At 42.3% G+C, this 19206-nt stretch overlaps 1 protein-coding gene across 2 annotated transcripts in view; it reads left to right on the top strand.

Annotated features, from left to right (window-relative positions):
• Positions 1-9411: 9411 nt before the first annotated feature.
• Positions 9412-19206, top strand: part of LPCAT2 (lysophosphatidylcholine acyltransferase 2) — a 29705-nt gene continuing 19910 nt past the window's right edge. The window contains exons 1-5 of one of the 2 annotated variants that reach the window (XM_048078722.2): positions 9412-9645; positions 14537-14676; positions 15217-15434; positions 16682-16794; positions 19134-19194. In XM_048078722.2, the coding sequence (XP_047934679.1) occupies positions 9502-9645; positions 14537-14676; positions 15217-15434; positions 16682-16794; positions 19134-19194 (676 nt within the window). In that variant the 5' untranslated portion in view covers positions 9412-9501. Of the gene's footprint in view, positions 9646-12841; positions 12893-14536; positions 14677-15216; positions 15435-16681; positions 16795-19133; positions 19195-19206 lie in introns of those variants that run through there. The other variant, XM_067004523.1, reaches the window with a different exon arrangement.

Raw genomic sequence — 19206 nt, 5'->3', positions numbered from 1 at the left:
TTTCAGGCTGAAATCTCTGAGATGAGAAGCTCCAATACAAAGCACCTGCAGCCAGTTGCAGAAATTTACCTGTCACATGCATGCTCTTCCCCATAGCTTCCTCTGCCTTTTAGCAGACCACCAACTTTGGCTACAGGCAATAACAACGAAAAAAGCCCGAGATTTATTCTTAATGCCTGACTAGCAACAGGTCCCGGCAAAACACCAAGTTTTCTACCAAGCCTTTTCCTTACTCTTCGCTCCTACTTTCTTGTAAGACTATCATTATTTCCAACCTTCATGCTGTTTCCCTCAGAAAAAAAAATAAAAATATAAAAATAACAATTAAATCCAAAAATTTTTAACCTGTACCCCAATGTTAACAGTACCTCTCTGTTATGCACCTCATAGCAAAATTCTATCCTGATCCCTGTGTCGTATCAGCCTAATCTATGAGTACCTGTGTAAAAAAGATAGAAAAGACACTGCTCTAGTCCTCAGAGCTCCTGGGATCCCAACTGGCAAACAGCGCCAGCACCCAGCTTTATGACCATCAGCACCACATTGGCAGCACTTGAGAAGTCAGGGTGTGCTTCAGGACAGATTACATTACTGTTATTTGAGCTCACCCACCTGAATCTTACTGCTGCTCTTGTAATCTTGCAGCCACACCTGTCTTACTGATGGCATTGTGGTAACCTCAGTGTTAGCACTTTAAAAGGTATCCAGCAAAAGTTCTCAATTTTTTTTTTCTGGCCCGTTGTAAGAAGCCCCCAGACTTTAACCAAATTGCCTAAAGCCGGAGGACATCTTCCCAGAGTTGCTAGAAAAAAAAAATAATATTGCATGTCTTCCTTTCCCCCTTAATCATAGTTTTAATATCTTACTTTCCTAGATGCCTCAAGCTGAGTTGCAGATAGTGAGTTGGTTGGAAATGCTTCTTCTTGATTTTTTTCCCTCTCAGCTGCTCTTGATATATAAAAAGAGCTGACCCGCCTGCATACTTGATCTCCTACTATTGTGGTGCACTTAGAACTTTAAATATGATACAAATAGGACTTGGGTATCTTTCTGACATACGGATGAAGTTCTGGAGGGCACACAGTCATGGTAAGAATTACAGTAAAAAACACAATCACGTGGTTTTGGTATCTAATTTTGGTCTTAACTGAAACAGCCAAAATACCCGACTGTACTGAGAGAACCTCCGTGAAGGAGCTTGTGTTTAGAGTTCCAAACCCAGGAACTCCTGACTGTGACCAGACAGCCTTCAAAACCCCTTTGGCTTTGGAGCTGAGAAAACACAGTGAGTGAAGAGGTCATAGACCTTGTCTGGTGATTAAGAAAGGAATGGAGGAGACTAATTTAATTTAACCAGAGCGGGTGAGATTGGGGTTTCCACCCTAAAATTCCTCTCTGCTTCTCTTCCAAGCTCTGCTCGCTGCTCAGTCACATTGGTGCTTGCATTTCAGTAGCCAGCAGCACAGACTTGGTGCTATGCTCGAGGACGGCTCTGCCCTTACCCTGCAGAAACCAGAGGTGAGGACAGGTGACGGTCAGCTGGGAAAGTTGCTCTGGGCAGGACAATACAAAAGAAATGAGCTGAGGATAGCGCTGCTTGCTAACAGCTCCTTCCTACCATGGGCCTGAGGTAATGAGACGCTGGGCAAGGGGCCAGACAAGCCTCTGGATTCCTGCAACCAAAGGCTGCTTATAGTTGTTGAAAGACAATATAAAGGTGGTTTTGTTTCAGCCACTTGAGACAGCCCCAGAACTCCATCTGGATTGTAGAAAGAGCCTCAAGAGTCTTGGATTTGTCTCCTTATTTAAAGGATATATTGGAAGTCACATCATTTGAGACACTGAAACTCAGCTGGGCATTGTACTAACACCTCAAGCAAGCGCCTCAGTGTGTTGCTAGAGACTTTGGACATTTATTTATTTTTCATATTAAGACACAGACTGAGAATATTCTTCAGAGGCCATACTATATCATAAATAATTAAGAATTTGTTCTAATACTGACAGCTTAAAAATTGCAAGGGCTGGGTCATTGGAACTTGAGAGCTGGAAGGAATCCAGCCCCTCCAAATAAAGGAGCTGGAAGGAACTCAGGTAACATCAACAGAGACATACAGTAATTTACTATACTAAACCAGTTCTTTTTTTCTTTCCTTTCCTTTCCTTTTTTCCCTATTCTACATAAAACTCCTGAAACTATTCTACCATACAACATAAAACAGAAATTACTGCAGAGAGGCAATGGATGTGAAAGTGAATAAATATACATATTTAAAAGGATAATAAAGTGCTCATAAAATTGTTTGCACAAATAGAGAAATCACAGTGCTAATGGCAGCTCCCCATACCGATATTATCAACACATACAGACTTCAAGTTGTGGTCTTTGCATTTAGATGAAATAACATTGCATTTGGTGGGGAGTTTTAACAGAAGAGATGCTTTGATTGAGGCAAAGGATTAAAGTTAAGAAATAGAAAATTCTGATTACCAAAGACACAGTTTCACTGTGAGGAAGAAATAAGCATACGCAACAACATTTAGGCTATAGAAAACTCTCCTGAAGAATATGCTGAAAATCACATTATTTGAGGCACTTGACATTAATCTGAATGTAATACTTGTAAGTATACCACGAAGAAAACATTTGCAGTAGGGGAATCCTCTCAATAACCTTTCCACATCCAGTTTCTACTAACAATAGGATCCACGGTGGCATGAAATGAACAGAGCCTAGCCTAAACATCCCATAAAACAAAAGAAAAGGAATCACAATATTTTATACAAGTCTCTCTATGTATCAGTTATCTAACACCATGCTGCTTTTTGTGACATTTTGCAGTAGCCTACTGCTCACTTGATCACTTTATAGAGGCTGAATAAAGATGACTAGGGATTTATCGCCCTCTTGTGAATAGGAAAAAGGTTGCAATCTCTCAGAAAAATGAACGTGCAAACGTTCGTGCAGTTGTTACTACTAATGAATCCTGTGGTAAAAATATATCTGTATAAGTAATAAACATAAATTTGGATTGCTAAAGGTAGACTCACTGGTCTGCTACCTTTAGCAGTGCAAATTTATGTTTATTAGCTCTACAGATATAATGGTAAACCAGGAGGTCGACCTTTAGGAACCAAAAGAATTTTATCAGAAAAGGATAGATTACAAAATTAAAAAACAAACTGAAATCAGACCAAACCAGGTATTTTTTCAATTAAAGTAGGAGATAGCAATCTAAATTCCCCAAAATCACTGCCTACAGCACTGATCTCAAAAGGCATGGCTTGCTCAAAGGTGAGTTAACCTTTCCTGACTACAGCCGCAAAATATCTTTCAATGTCAAAGCAAACAGGATGATGAAAAAAAAATCTATTTAGCCATGCCAGAGAAGAGGCGGCCTTTCAGTGGCAATAAATGATCATGGGTCTGAGTCCGCCTTTGTTGCAGTCCCTACTGAAGTCCCCAGAGAGAGGTGTAGGTACGTCTTGGCAGGCATAGGCCCTTCCTGGGTGCACACACAACACATCGACTGTATTAATACAAATTAATTCTACTTTTCTATCACCACACCAACTAGCCAGATAGCTTTCTCCTGTAGTTCTTCAACAAAGAAATCTTACCAAAACTCTCTCCTGAGATTATTAGCAAGCTGTAATACCAATAAGCCAAGTGCCATTTGATCATGAATAACAGAGGACTCTCATTATGAGAAGCAAAAATAACACTGTCTTACAGTAATCCAAGAGCATGTGTCTTGGTTCTACTGCCTTCCCTAATTTATAATAAACAAAGCATAAATCCTACCCAAATGAAGGCATCCACAAGTCCTACTAGCACAACATAATAACCATTTCCACAAAAAGCTATGTATTAATACCACTTAGCATAATAAATATTTGAAGTGATACTGCAGTAAGGAATACAAATTCACCTATGTCTTTCCTGTTCTTAGTTGTGACACTTAATAAACACAGCTTTATAGCTACTATATTTAAATGCAATTAGTTCTATATATTTCCAGCTTAATAAGAAATAATACATATTCATTTCTGCTCATTAACAGTCAGTATATAACTCTTAGCTAATGAACATTCAATTACGTTCCCTGAATACATTGTGGGATAAATTCTCTTTTTGTTGCTCATATCAGTTCACTTCAATTCAGTTGCTTCTAATTAAAATTCTTTTGCTTCATGTAGACAAAACTAGTTTTTTTTGAGTCCCTCGAGACTTCTTTAAGAGTTGTTTTATCTTTATGTACAGTCAGCTCCCTAATTAATGCTTTAAATAGGGTAAACTTTACTGAGGCTCCTGGGTTCAGTTCAAAGGGAAAAAAAAAACGTTAATTTTATATCTCATTCTCACGCAATTCACTGGAGTCTCTCTTTTTCTTGTAAATCTACTTTTTTCTTTTGTTTTCAAGTGAATTTAATAATCAGGGAAGGTGCCAGCTTGAGAGCACTGGGAGTTGGAGATCCCCCTTCATCAGTCTAGAGTTTTCCCTACCCAGAGAAACAGAAGAGAAATTCTTGTCAAGTTGTCCAGTTTTGCAGCCACCACAGGTGAGGAATATTTACAGGAGGATTCTCCAAGGGGACAGCCCCAGTAGATTCCCTGAGATAAATACTACCTTTATTTTCAGCCAGCATCAGCAAGGCCCAATGCTAATGTATGTTTTCCTAACTTGTTAACTGAGCTAGCTCAGCAATCTATCTGCCTGTCTAGGACCTAAAATCTAACACAAGTCCTACTTACTCCACCGGAACCAACAACATGCAAGTTAAGCATTTACTCAAGCGTCTGCCTTTGCGGAGGTCATTATCAGGTATGACTTGCAAACTGAAGTGGCTAGGTTCTTGCCTCTGCTTTTACCTGCCTTCTGTCAGTTAGCAATGCAAAGAGAAAGGAATTCAGTAGAAGCACATTCAGGGCACTCTTAGAGGTTTCTCTCTCTAGTGTAGCATGCCAGGACACGTTCTTGACTATTTTACCTATACCAGAGAATGGGCTGGACTCCCATACTTAACAGACTGGGGATGGCAACTCCTCTCTAACAAAACATCTAGAAATAACTCAAATGTAATGACTCATTTACAAACTTACCAGGCAAACATTGTGTGAACTCTATGTACACCAATATAAGAGAGATAATACTAGAACAGAAAGTCCAATGTTTACTGAACAAGGGAAAGCGGCAGAGAAAGGAATTCTTGTTAAAAGAAACATCTAGTAGTACCCAGGAGAACCCTTAGCTTTAGAGGCGGTTCAGTTTTATTTAACATTAAATGAAAACTCCAAGATATGTGCATCTCTGCAACCGACTTGAAAAGAGAAAAACAAAGTGGGGGCTGGGAGGGGTTGTGTATACATGCATGCATTTGAACGCACACGTGTGTGTCTGCTTGGATGGACTATGTATGCCTGTCAGCACATCCTCTGGTCCACAACTACCTGAGCACCATGAAAGGAACAGGCCAAAACTGCTTCCGTTGTTTGAAGTAGGAATGAAACAACAAATTCTACTGAGGGACGTGCAGATCTAGATCCTCAGCAGATTGAAACTGATTGATGGAGCCCTAACAAATAACACCGTACATTATCCAGCTCATTGAATGTTCCCACGGATGGCATTTTTTATTGAGTGTTAAGTAGATATTAGTAATAGCGACTGTTCAGTAATGCTTGTTTCACTTACCTTATATAATCAGATATGTATTTTTTCCCCAAAGTCTGCCACTTAATTTGTCCTTTATCAGTATGGAACTTGAAACAGTAGAGGGTGTTTCTGATTCCTCTCCCACAGTAAGTATGCTGTCTACTATTGCAGCAGATACGGACTGCACAACAGGCCATGTTTACCCCTGTGGACATCATCAGGGAGACAAGTATGTGCACAGTGCTTAACAGTAAGCCTGAGTCTGCTTGGAGCCTCATGCAATGCCCTTCTGATTCTGAGATACAATTATCAGAAATGTTTGTGTTTTTTGTGGCAGCCTGCCGCAGTACTATTAGCATAGCGTGTTACTGAGGTTGTGTGTTGCATGACTAAGGCATGAAGACCTTTAAGGGTATATGGCTTACCAGGATAACACTGGAAGACTGTGCCAGGTGGAGAAAAACAAAGCTGATGTGACTTACATTACTCTATTTGGCTTCACTGTTCCCTGAAGAAAACATCCCGTCAGCTGCACCCAGATTTTCTCTTGGAAGGAATTAGTCGGCATTCCTCCAGGAGGGAAGCAGAGACTGAACTTGCGTTAGGGGACCACGGCCTGGAAAGAAAGGAAGGAGAACTTAAGTTGACAATGAAAACATACTAGGAATCTATTTCTGTTCTCATGCCCATTTTGCACAAGAAGTTCACATTTTATATCACAGAAAGTAAGCCAATAATCAGGATGCTACTTTGCATGAGGAAATGTTGTCAGTTGTTCTTGAGGAAGGGTCATGTTTTTTTCCTCACGAGCAGTTTACAGATATTGGGCTAAATTTTCTGTGCAGAAATATTACATGACCGTGGCCACAAGAGGGGGCATTTTGGTCAAAAGCAAACGCAGCACTTCAAACACGAAGGAGGTTTTCAGTTTCTGTATCAAAGAATGCCTTTGTGAGTGTGTTTTATAAAGTTAAGACAACAGGCCTAATTGAAGAATTAAAGATGAAAATGCTAAAAAGGGCAACTTCATTTAGCTTCTGGTTCAGATTTGGAATTGCTAGTGGAAGATTTAGTTCACAAGAATTCCTTATTCTGCAATGGATGATTTAGTCTACCCCACACTTTACAGAACTGATAAATACTGAAAACACTTATAAATTACTGTAGTTTTATTAAAATTATTATGGTAAGAAGATATATTGGAGTATATTTTTACAAATGCCAGGGAAAATAAGCTGTTCCAAAGGCAGTTCTGATGAGAGAAAGATCACAATCCAATTTAAGCTGTATATATAATTTATACTAAAAAAAGTATAAGTTCCATAAACTTTTTTAAAACTGTGACAGTTTATATGAAAGAAGAATCCCTGTTTACGCTGTGGAAGTGTTTACTGGGTTGTCCTCTGTCACTGATATGATTCACCTGGATTGCATACAGAAGCTACACCTGTTCTGGAGCCACTATTTTTACAGTTTCTGGGTAGAATCAAGACAGTATCGGGTAAAGCTCTTTAGGGAAATCATATGCCTTCCTACTGACCTGCAAAACTGAAGGTGTGTTTTCAACCTACAAAAATAATTAGTAACAAGCTAATGTTATTGCTCCCACATTGCCAGATACACATTCTGGTAAAATAAAGATATTGAAACGATTCCAGACATCAGTATCATAATAGCTTGGTGGTATTTTGTGTTAGTGGAACAAGGATCAAAGTTCATTCCACCACAGTCTCACAGACCAAAATGGATTTATTATTCAAAAGAGAGACTGATGTCAGTTTAGGCAAAGGATCACACCTTCTCACATTCTGAACATTCACACATTTTTCTTGCACTGTTTGTATCTTGGTGCTTGCTTAAGCCTTTTTCATGATGTTACGGCTAACCAGCCTTAGATGAGTAAATATTTACAATCAGTATCACTGTTTTTTAACAAATGTACAAGTTACCAGAAACAGATTATTTTACATAATAAAAGCATCATGTCTGCAAAATTAGATGCATTATTATTTCCTGGTTCTAGAGATAAGATCATTACAACCATTTAATAAGGACAAATGCTGTGTTTTATTCTTAGAACTTTGTGTTGTAAATGACAAGTAATTATTCAAAAATGGATCCAAGAGTTATGACTTGCAGTGTGTGTCACAAGGCCAGGCTACTGAGATAAAAGCAAGGATATATAAACGTGTTAGACAGAAATCAACCCTTCCTGCCCAATCAGTAGCACTGGTCAGTCCTCCTAGTGAGTAGCATTTCCAGTTTGGGTACTTCGAGACAGGTGTGGACCTATTGGAGAAAAGCCAGAGAAAGGCATTAAGTATAATCAGATATCTAGAAACCACGACCTGGGAGAGAAAACCTGAAAGCACTGAATTGTTGAGTCTAGTGAAGGCTTGAGTAAATCACAAAAGCACTATGAAAGAGTGCAAAAAGTAGCTGCAAAGAGGAAAGAAAACAGTTTTCATAGCCACCAAGTGAATATAAATTGCAAAGAGACTCTGCTCAGATATAGAAAAAATGTTTCATAATGTAACCAGAGAAGTGCTGGAACAAATAAGCGAATCATCTGTCAAGAATGACGGAGGCAGAACTGATCTTTCTGCTCTGGGGTTTCCCTCTAGTCTTACTTCCCATGATGATTGTGCTGCACTGGTTCACGCTCTGGTTTTTCAGAGGCCGGTGCTGATTCCAAGGACGGGCAGTCACAGGGTGACCCTGGAAGCCCGCCGAGGGAAATCCCACATCTGTCAAGCTTCCACTATTCGCAGGCTTCAGTTAACCCAAATATATTATTTTGATTATTCCTTAAGCACCTGCACATCAAGCCACAACTGAAAAATAATTTTATAATAATTAATAATTACTATCTTTGTGGAAGTAGACGTGCCAAACTGGGAACTGAACTGTGAGGTTTCTATAACAATTTTTTAAAGGAAATATAAACAGTCCAGTGACAGACTAACATTGTGTGAGGAAGTATCCATGTTTTTGTGTGAAGAACAGATGTGAGACAGAAGGGAGAGCCACAGTGAAGTGTTTGAACCAAGGCCACGGCCTGGAGGCCAGGAGCCACCAGTCCCTGAGCGCAGCGCTCTAGGGGCTCACCCTCACAGTCACAGCAGATCCAGCGCGAGAACCCACAGGCTCGCCTCCTCAACACCATCAGGCCAAAGCTTCCTTCGGTGCTGAAAAAAGAAGCAGCCACATGAACGTGAAGTAACGTGAGCGACGGGTAGCACCTCCGCCTCAGCCACCCCTGCCTCAGGAGCACGGCCTGACCACGGCCTCCCACCCATGGCCATGCCCATGGATGCTGCTCATGGTGTGTCTCTGCAAGGTGGCCGTGCCAGCGGAGGCCCTGCCTAACAGAAAGGCCTCGGTGGGCCTCCACACCTCACCTCCTCCTGACTTCAGCTCCTGGAAGCTTTCCACAGCACAGAAACGCACCCTCCAAGCAAAAAAAAAAAAAAAAAAAAAGGGCAAAAAAGCCTCCTGTTGTACACCCTGAGCGCATTTGCCTCCCTTATCTCTCAGATAACAGACGTGGTGCTTGCCAACGAGGCACACCACCCACCCCTCAGCACCCGGGGCTGGGCAGGGGAAGTAGGACAGCGGGCTGGGGGCGGCTGTGGCGGCGACAGGGGGGAGCCCCGCGCCTTCTTGCTGCCACCTCAGGAGACGGGCGGCAGGGGCGGGTCCGGCGGCTCCATCTTGCGGCCCCTGAGGGCTCCTTCCCCGCGGCGGGACGGGGCCGGGCGGGGCCGGGACAAGGGCTGGGACAGGGGCAGGGGCTGGCACGGGGACAGGGACGGGGACATCGCGGCCCCCCCGCCGGCAGCTCATGCGCAATCAGCCGCCCGGCGGTGGCGGCCGGAGCATGGCGCCGCGGGTGCTGCCGCTGCCCAGGCAGCACTCCTTCTGCTCGCCCGTCGTCCCCAACCCCTTCGTCCACCCGGGCCGCCTGAGCGCCGGGGACAAGCTGCGGGTAAGGCTGGCGGTGCGGCGTGCCGGGAGAGCTGCCCTGCCCTGCCGTGCCCTGCCGTGCCCTGCCGGGCCGGGGAAGGGCTTCCCGGCGGGGGGCGGCTGCCCCTGCCCCAGGCTGCGCCCCGCGGGCCGCCATTTCGCGACGGGGCTGCGCGGCCCTGCGGCGGCTCCCGGAGCCGGGCGGGAGAAAGCCAGCGGCCGCCTGAGGGAAGGAGAGAGGGGAGGGAAGGAGGGAAGGGCTCCCGGACAGCCGAGGCTCCCCCCCCCCCCGGGGCTGTAGGGCAGCCGCCGTTGTCCCCTGGAAGGGGGGAAAGCCTCCAGGTTAGCAGGGCCTGGGGCTGTGGGCTCAGCGCACCGGCCCGCCGACGCCGGGTTTGAACTCCTGATGCGAGGTGTGCAGCGAGCTTGTGGCAAGGATTGTGCTGTCCCTACAAATAACACGTCGCTTCTGAAACAGAATTCCCACGTCCCCACTCGCAAAAGTGAGATGCTGTCCGTGGTGCCAGATGCCTCTGGCGCTAGTGGGAAGATGCTGACAGCTCCTCTCTGAAATGATGTGCTAAAATAGAAAATAACATTCTCTTTTTACAATAATCCCATTTCAGACACATAACTCGCTGTAAGCTGATTTTAAGCCTGCTTTGGGGGAGGAAGGAGTCCCCCCTTCTGAGTTCCGTATCCCAAAAAAAATGGGTATGCCCACCTCCCCTGCCTTAGTGCTGCTGTCGCTGGGTGAATTGAACCGGGCTCCTGCAGTCCCACTACAGTGCTGGACCATGCTGACGGTACTTGCACAACTCAGAAAGCAAACAGCATTTCTGGGTGTTGATTTCCAAATATCTTCACTTTAAAAACTGAGGAGATGAACCAGCTGTGAACTGGCATCTCGGTGAAGACAAGGAGCATAGCAGCATGTAGGCAAACTTTCAGCATTTTCTGCTGATTGTTACACATACCTAAGGCTGACATGCAACTAAATATTTTGTGTTCCGTATAGCTCTCCCTCAAGTTATAAATGGTGTTTACCCTGAAGGTAGCTAGTTAGAGGAAATTTGAGAAATGTGGAAAACAGTTTCAAATCTTCTTAACCCCTGTGTTTTACCAGCACAGCTCAAGTGCACCTGAATGAGAAGCTGTAGGCATGAACCCCGAGGTACAGGTAGCAGTTTCTTAATGAGGTTCCAGAAATGGACAGTTCTCTCTGCTGGCTGCTCTTTGTAGAGGATGCACAAACTACTTTTAAAAGCTTGCAATTTTAAGCTTCAATTACCATTTTATCTGTAATAAATATACCCTTTTCCTTCAGGAGGAAGGGATGAAAAACATGGTATGTTTTAAAGCAAGATACCCTCTATACATAACTCCACAGTGTACCTGGTAGGAGAAGCAACCCAGCTGGGACAGGACCCAGCACTAGTGAGCTTTGAAGCAAAATTGCAGTAATCACTACTGACTGCAGTAGTGAAAGGTTACACAGTTGTTGTACACAACTTAAACAGAAAGTACCCAGGTGATTCCTAATTTGGGGAAAAGTTCTTTGGATGACTCAGGATAGTTTTATCTTTGTAATTACTGCATATTGAAATGAGCAGATCTGATCCTACTTAAGAGTTACTGAACTTTAAACCTGTCTTTCTTCTGTACGTTTTTCTCCGGAACTTTTTCTTTTCTAACCTACCTTGACCTTTCTCTTTTCTTACCCTACTCTGCAGCTGATGGAGCAGGAATCAACTCTGCCTCCTTACACAGTGACCTAGAAAGCCAATAGCTTGCATCAGCACATCAGTACCACCTGTGCATCTGCCTAAAATAGATTAATGAATTTATTAGTTTTGAGGGAGGAATTGTTTTGCTTTTGCTACTGCATCCTTTATTTTTTCATTGTAGGTCAGTGCATACATTTACTTCTTTTTTTTTTTAATAAAGTAAAAAGGTATTTTAAGTGAAAACATGCTGATTTATGCTTACGCTGCCCCTTGCACATTATTGAATGCAGCTGAAATGTTGAACCAGGACTCAAGATCACGTTACAAGAGGACACACATGGTGGAAAAAATAGGGATCTGATTTTGGGAGGCAAGCAGGGAGTCTTGGTTGGTTTAACTTGCTACCTGAATTTTTCAGATTCTCTGTGACCTGTACCAAAAGAGCAATAAATCCCCAGGGCCAAATCTCTTACACCCAGCTACCGAATCCATTTCTGTGTATCCATAGTAGTCGTTTTCTTACTAACCCTGAAGTTACTATTAAATTTCCGTAACTACTTAGATACAACTTCTATGTAAAAAACATTGTATACTTCAAGAAGGATCAAATGATACCTGAACGTCTATCTACCCTGGAAACATGTTATGTGGCAGTGCTTAGAGAACATAAGCTGCAACACCTGCTGCCTCTACTTATCCTAATTTACACTGCATATCCACTGTCAAGTTTGGTATGTTATTACTGTACCTTTTGTAACACAGAAGAGAGTCCCGAAGGCCCAAAATTCCTGTTAATCCCTGTCACTATCACAGGTTTAGAGACTAAAGCCAGAGCCTCTCCTGAATATTGGCCAGAGGGCAGTAGGAGAATATTACAAAGGAAGAATGAAGGAGTTGGGCAGCCCGTGGGAGGACTGTGTCAATGAAAGGAAAATTAGAACCAAGCTACTGTATCTAGGAATTGGATTAAGAATACTTTGATTAATTGGATTAATATAAAGATGCTTATATTCCAAATGTCCTATAATCATTAGTTCCTTTGGAAAGGAGAGAGGTAATTTAAAATCCTCTGTATTGCTTAATAAACATCGTTCAAGTATTTAAGTACAAACAAATTTGGAAAACTTATTTATTATTCAAAGCCTTGTGATTCATGTACTGTAAGTAGTCATTGCTGAAAAGATGTCTAGAAAGGCTGAGTTTGTGAGAGGAGTGCTGTTGTGCAGTTGTAGGCTTCCTTTTAAAATAATAAAGCTCACAACTTGGCTAGTCCAAACTCATTATCTGAACTGGCATGACATAGAGAAACGTGTGTGCCTTCACATCAAAATCCACTTGACTTGCTGGCAGTTTGTGACTACAGACCATTCAGATTTAAATTCCAAAATGGGAACTTAGTGGCTCTCTCCTCTTACAACTATTTATTTGATTAGAACTGGTATAAAACTTAATGAATCAAATTCTTTTTGTAGATTTATATAGGCTGATACCTCCCCAAAAGACAAGATGAATATCATGCAGGCTTTTTACCTAAATTCAAAGGTATGTTATACGTTATTAGAAACTCTGCAGAACAACAGATGTTATTACATAATTACAAGCTAAATGCTTATCAAAATGTGTAAGCTAAAACTACCACGCTTCTCCTTGACTAACTTCTGCCATGCTTCTGAACTGGGAGAGTTGTCAGTCTGTGACTACCGATGCAGCCATGTTCTAAGTTCTGAGGGACTTTTACAAACACAGCTCAAATAAAAACAATTATTCACTATAATAACTCTGCTTGGGCGTGCACTGCTGTGTGTGTACACACACAGAACTGATGCTCAGCATGCCCCGAGCTGGCCAGGTGCCAGAAGGCGTCGAGCTGCTTGCAGCCTGCCGGGAATGCTGTGCTGTGACTTCCGTAAGGTATCGCAGCTCATCTGCCTCCCAGCCTGGGCTTGCTCAATCCACGTAGGGCTGTTGTTGCGCCACAAAGGCCAACCTTCAGGATATAGTTTCTAAATTAATGTGCTGAGGTAAGACAGCCGAGAATTTCTTCCTGCCCTGCACCACAGGCTGCTAACAACCTTGTGCCAATGCACCTCCTTCCCAGAGCTGTGCACGGAAAAATGCAAGCTGAATATTCATTAGTAGGGGTTGAGGGTAATAATTGAGTATTATTTGCAAGCAGTGTTATGTCAGGTTTCTACTTCCCCCCCACTCCCCTTACAAGTGTGTATGAAGAACTGAGGAAGCGGTGAGGAGCAATGTCAGCTTGGGGCTGTTTCAGACCAGCTTTGCTACCCAGTGTGGTTGTCTGACTGTAGCAGAACTCTCTCAAGAGTTTCTTTGCTTCGAGTTAAAGCAAGCTAATAACAGCTTCCTGACTGTGGGGAGAAAAGGGAACTAAGATTTTTCAATTCATTCTGAAGTATGCAAGGAGATCCCAGCACAGAGTTAATAGCCAGGATGCTTCACACAGACAGGAGGCAAGAAATTAGTCCCCATAATCTGAAGGGCCCTGCTGTATGTGTACTGCAAGCAGTGAGCAGATGACTTCCAAAGGCCATCAGCCTTGAGCTGCTACAACAGCACTGTAAAGTCCAAACCCATGCCTTAAACCACAAGTATAATTTTACCAAAAAAAAAAAAATGCCGAAGTCCTAACTAGGGGCGATGAAGTTATGTGGCCTCTGCACTACTACAGACAGTCGTACTGAGGATCACTTGCAGCAGTAGTGTGACTCAGCACAAGATCTGTCATTTTAAAAGGAGCAAAAGTACATTGTGATCATCTTAGCAATCCCGCTTGGCTTGTATACAGATGGCAGCTGGTGACAGAAGGCTCCAGAGTGGAGATGCACTTCAGCTGGTCAGACTCCTCTGACCTTGTATGCTGCAGAACAAGCCGAAGTATAAACTAAGGCAGGCAAACTGTTTACCCTCTCTGTCTAACAGCATCCGAGCCAAAAACCCAAACAGTCAGATGTTCTAATTCTAACTGAAATGGGAATGCAAAAATATTTTCTGAAACACTACAAATGACTGACTTCCCCATATGAAAACAGGAATCATTAGTGCTTTCATACATTAAATCATATGGCAGTAATGTAAATATTTCACAGTCCATAAAATGTAACTGCATAGATATGAGTAATTCCTGTTGATGCTATTTCTTGAGATTTTCCCCTCTTTTTTCAGACCGTTCTTCTGGGGATTATTTTGCTACCTCTCCGTGTCATATTTATTACATTCATTTTACTGCTGTCATGGCTGGTTGCATCAATTGCAACTTACCGTCACCATGGAGGAGGATCTGTGCCATTAAAAGGATGGAGAAGGTAAAGTGTGGCCAAGATTTATAAAAAGTCTGCTTTTTTTTTTTTTTTTCTTTTTTTAAATAACACAAGACCAAGAGATTATGGAGAGTCCCGCTGAGGGAACATGTCCGAGGTATGGGAAGATTGTCACTTAATTGTTTAAAACTGATTAAAAAAAAAAAAAAAAAAAAACAGTATCAAGAGTGATATGAGTTCATACAAAAAAGACACTGAAACTGCCAAGTACTCTCCCTGCTCTCCCAGTAGCATCATGCTAAAATGCTATGAAATTTGACCAGAGAAATAACAGAACTTGTTGGGGGGCACATTGTTAGGAGGTGCTGTACATTGCCTTATCTCTAAAATTGTAGCTGTGAAATTGTAAGCTCTAACACAGAAGATGATGGTCCTTCCCTCCCTCTGCTTCCTCCCCTTTACCCCATGCTCTCCTTGTGAGTAGTGTTCCTACCCTGTGCCTGGCCACAATGCTGGTGAGATCTATGCATTTGTTTAGAAAAGTAGCTGTAATTTGGATGATATTTTTGTGTTTCTGTTTACAAGGAGGATGATCCAGACAAGCCTTTCATGCCTAACTCGTACCTTGTTCTTCGTAATGGGTTTCCAAGTGAAAGTAAAAGGGAAAGTGGCAAGTCTGCTGGAAGCCCCCATCTTCGTTGCAGCTCCTCATTCAAGCTTTTTTGATGCCATTGTTTCTGCCTTAACTGGAATGCCATCGATAGTATCTAGAGCAGAGAACCTTTCAACTCCAGTATTTGGCAGTAAGTATTCATGAAAAAATAAAATGTTAAAAGTCTTATCTGTGAAACTGATTAAGGGAAAGACTTTTAAATCCTTGAGTTCCAAAGATACTGTCAGATTTTCAGTAAAATCACTTGGGGCAGCTTATCTTTCAGAATTGGTCAAAACATTTGAGCATATACTGTTTCCTTTCAGGCATGGAATATAATACCACTTTAAATGTGCTTTACATCGAACGCATGTTTCCTAGCTGCTGAGTAGAAAATTTCTCTGAAAATTCTCTCAGTAGGTAGCTTAAACAATCTGTTCAACTGCTGTCTTTTAACAGTGTGGCCCACAAACACAGGACATGTTTTGGTAAAGGTTGTTTCAAAACAGACCTGAACTACAGCAGTCTGGAAAATACCATATTCGTAACTTGCAGGCACTGTTATGGATATTTTTTAATGGGAGTCAAACCAGGAAGGAATAAAAGAGAAGTTACTCAAAAAGGAAATGCAGAGAATGGGAAAGATCAGATGAGTCATGCTTCTATTATTTTCTCTTCCGTTTGGCACAGAAAGAATCCCAGTTTGCATTATTCCTGGAATCAGCAGCAGCCTTTCTGCTGGCTGTATCTGTCTCTTCTCTCCGTAGGATTCTTAAAAGAACAAGCCAACAGTAGCCCAAGACAGAACTCAGTAGGCAACACAGACAAGTGGCTTGGTAGGAAATAAACTAACTGTTGATATAGTGATCTTATCTTAAAAACACAGGAGTGGGATGTCAAAGATAATTATTTCCTCAGTTTCTCATCACATTTCAGCATGTCCACACATTCTGATGTAGAGTTCTGATAAAATCAGTTTTGTTTTTTCTTTTTCTTTTTTTTTTTTTTTAATTACTCACAAGCCATGTCTGCTTCGTAACTAAAAAGCACTTGCTTCTTCAGCTTGGGCTCAAGGTACTTCTTCGTTGCAGTCTGGATGCGTTGGGCCCCAGTGTGGCCTGTAAGCAGGTCTCTTTCTTACAACTGTGTGGAAACGCTCAGTGAAGGATAACAGTAATATTAGTAGAATGTGTGCACGAGAATTTGATAAGTTCATACCTACTGTCAAGCTCCTCAGCTTGAGGACAATAATGATACTCTTATCTATTTAGTCTGAAAGCTGTTTGTGTAGTCTGTTTCCTAGTATGAGCATAACAAGTTTTTGTTACAGGGGAGCCTTGAACACGTGTTTTCTAGGCACTAGTGTAAAACAAATGAACATTTGGATCTCTTTCACAGCAATTTTAAGTTCCCTTCAGCCTGTAGCAGTTTCTCGTCAAGACCCTGATTCACGAAAGAATACAGTCGCTGAGATAACAAATCGGGCATTATCAGGAGGCCAGTGGCCACAGGTAATAAAGATATCACTACTCTTCTGTAATATATCCCAGATACACTGTGCATCATAATATCAGGCAGTGCCCAGATGAATAGGATTCTGTTGACATACGAAGTCAGCTCTCAGGTCTGTGACAGGTTTGGGAAAGGAAGAAGAGAGGCTGGTGCCCAGAAAGAGTTTTGTCACGACAAACGAATCAGTTAAATCCAGACAATACCCATTGCTGTTCTAAAATGCAGATGCTCTTGGATTTCATTCCCTATTTTAATTCTTAACTTGCTGTCCTCAGTGTAGCAGTTGACTTGTATTAGTATATGTGAATCACTATTCTCAGGCAAGCTCATGTGTGAGAAGCTGTGGTGCAGAGCTGCGCTCACAGCAGTTGATGAGTAACCCAAGCTGTGTAAGCTCCATCATAAACAGTACTTAAGCTTAAAACATTCATTTCACAGGTGGAAAACAGCTGATCTGAAGGTCAGTTCACTCGTCAGGGTAACAGTCCAATAAGAACAAGGCTTTTAGATTGGTCTGAATTGTGGAACAATTTTAACATGGACACAATAGTTAGTGATTCTGCACATTGCTTCCCATGGTCATTCCTCAGCAGCAAGCTGCTGTTGTGCTTCTAGGCCTTGGGTGGCTTTCCATCCTGAAGACCTAATGGGGCAGGGGCTGCTCTGAAGGACAAAACAGTTGAGGCAGCAACTCTGCTGCTTTTGGACAGGCAGAAGGCTGGGATAGAAATCTGCATCTACTGGCATCTTAGTTGGCATTGCCTCTCCACTCTCTTCTGATGTATTGATTGTGGTTTCCTGTCACCTCTATTTTTTTCCATTTATCAACTGTATGGAGGATTTTAAATATGCACTCGTGAAAGTTAGCAAGGCTTTTTTTTTTTTTTAATACTATGCTTAGAATCTGCATTGATGTTTATGACTTGTTAAACTGTTGTGGATAAAGTGATCCCAGCAAAGTCCAAATACCTAACCTCTGCTGAAGACAGCATGGGGAGAAAAAGTGGAATTGGCTTTACACCAATTCTGCAACTATGTTATGGCATGAAGAGCCTATGAGTCAAGTAATCTGGGAATCTCCGAGACTGAATCAGCTACAGCTGGGGGTATCAGAGGGTGATTCCTAGTCCTGTGCAGCGGCCACACCTTCCTCCTTGACCACAAGATGATGTCTCCGATAACCTCAGCAGAGTGCCTGGGCTGCATTCTTTTAGCACAACACAAACGGAGGAGTAGCTGGATTCCCAATTCTTTCCTCCTCAAACCGAAACACGACAGGCTGGACAACACTCACGCTTATTAATAGCATAAGCTCCTGATTATTGCTTCTCCCAACCCTGTACCAAAACAAAAGTGGAAGGAGAGTATGATAACTTACTGCTTGGGCAGTCTCTAATATGTTTTCTGGGGCTTATGATGTATGCCGAGCAGAAACATACCCATTTTTGTGCCCATAGCACCAGCATATCATATCTTAGAACGGCCTGTGTCTCCTGAGCAACAATCCCTCCTTCATCTAGCCTTGACCTGTTAATTTGGACTGAAGTGGGAGCACACCTTGAACCCTCTCAATCCAGACCAGTTCTTGTACTGAGATTTTTTGGAATGCTGCTTATAATCCTATAGTGATAGGAGAAATACAAAGCTTCTTTGTATTCCATAGGGGGCTGAATTCACTGTGTCACATTGAAGCTCACTACACATCTAATCTGGTATTTTTCAGAAGCTAATTCAGAGCCCTTCGGGGTATTTGCTGTGTCTGAGTCATTCAGAGGCTGTGTAGTGGTGTGTAGTGCCATCAGAGCTCTACATCAGAGATACACCTACTCTCTGCCTTTTGCTGCTACCCCTTAAGCTGTGATCTTCTCATCATAGCTGGCATCTTGACTCACGTTGATAGCATCTGTACCTGTAAATGCTCAAGTGCCTCACGCATTTCATGTCAGCCCAGACTCTTGGTGATAATACACTCAGCAGTTCAGTAAGAAACTGCTGGCAGAGAAACAAAGAGAAGCAATTCTATCATTACCAACACTAAACATCTCAAGTCAAACACTGGAAACATTTTGTACTGTATTTCTGAACTGATAAAGGCCTTTCCCCAAAATTTCTCTCGTACAAAGCATTTGTTTCCAAGTCAAGATGAATCATGTTGTTATTACTGTGGGCATCCTTTACTAATTCATTCTATTCTTGTTGAAACAGTAATGGTATTCTTGTGATGCAGTGTAACATGTCACAGAGCTGGCATAAAAATTCAGCCTTCATATAAACTGATGCTGAAGTATAATCCTTTTGTGACACATATATATTTGCTTTCTTTCTCTTTAAATCCAAGATACTGATTTTCCCAGAAGGCACCTGCACAAACCGATCTTGTCTGATCACATTCAAACAAGGTGAGAAATTTT

Source organism: Anser cygnoides, chromosome 12, assembly GCF_040182565.1.
Source record: "Anser cygnoides isolate HZ-2024a breed goose chromosome 12, Taihu_goose_T2T_genome, whole genome shotgun sequence".
NCBI lineage: Eukaryota > Metazoa > Chordata > Aves > Anseriformes > Anatidae > Anser > Anser cygnoides.
The sequence above is the reverse complement of the archived record's forward strand: the minus strand, read 5'-3'. Positions and strand labels throughout refer to the sequence as shown.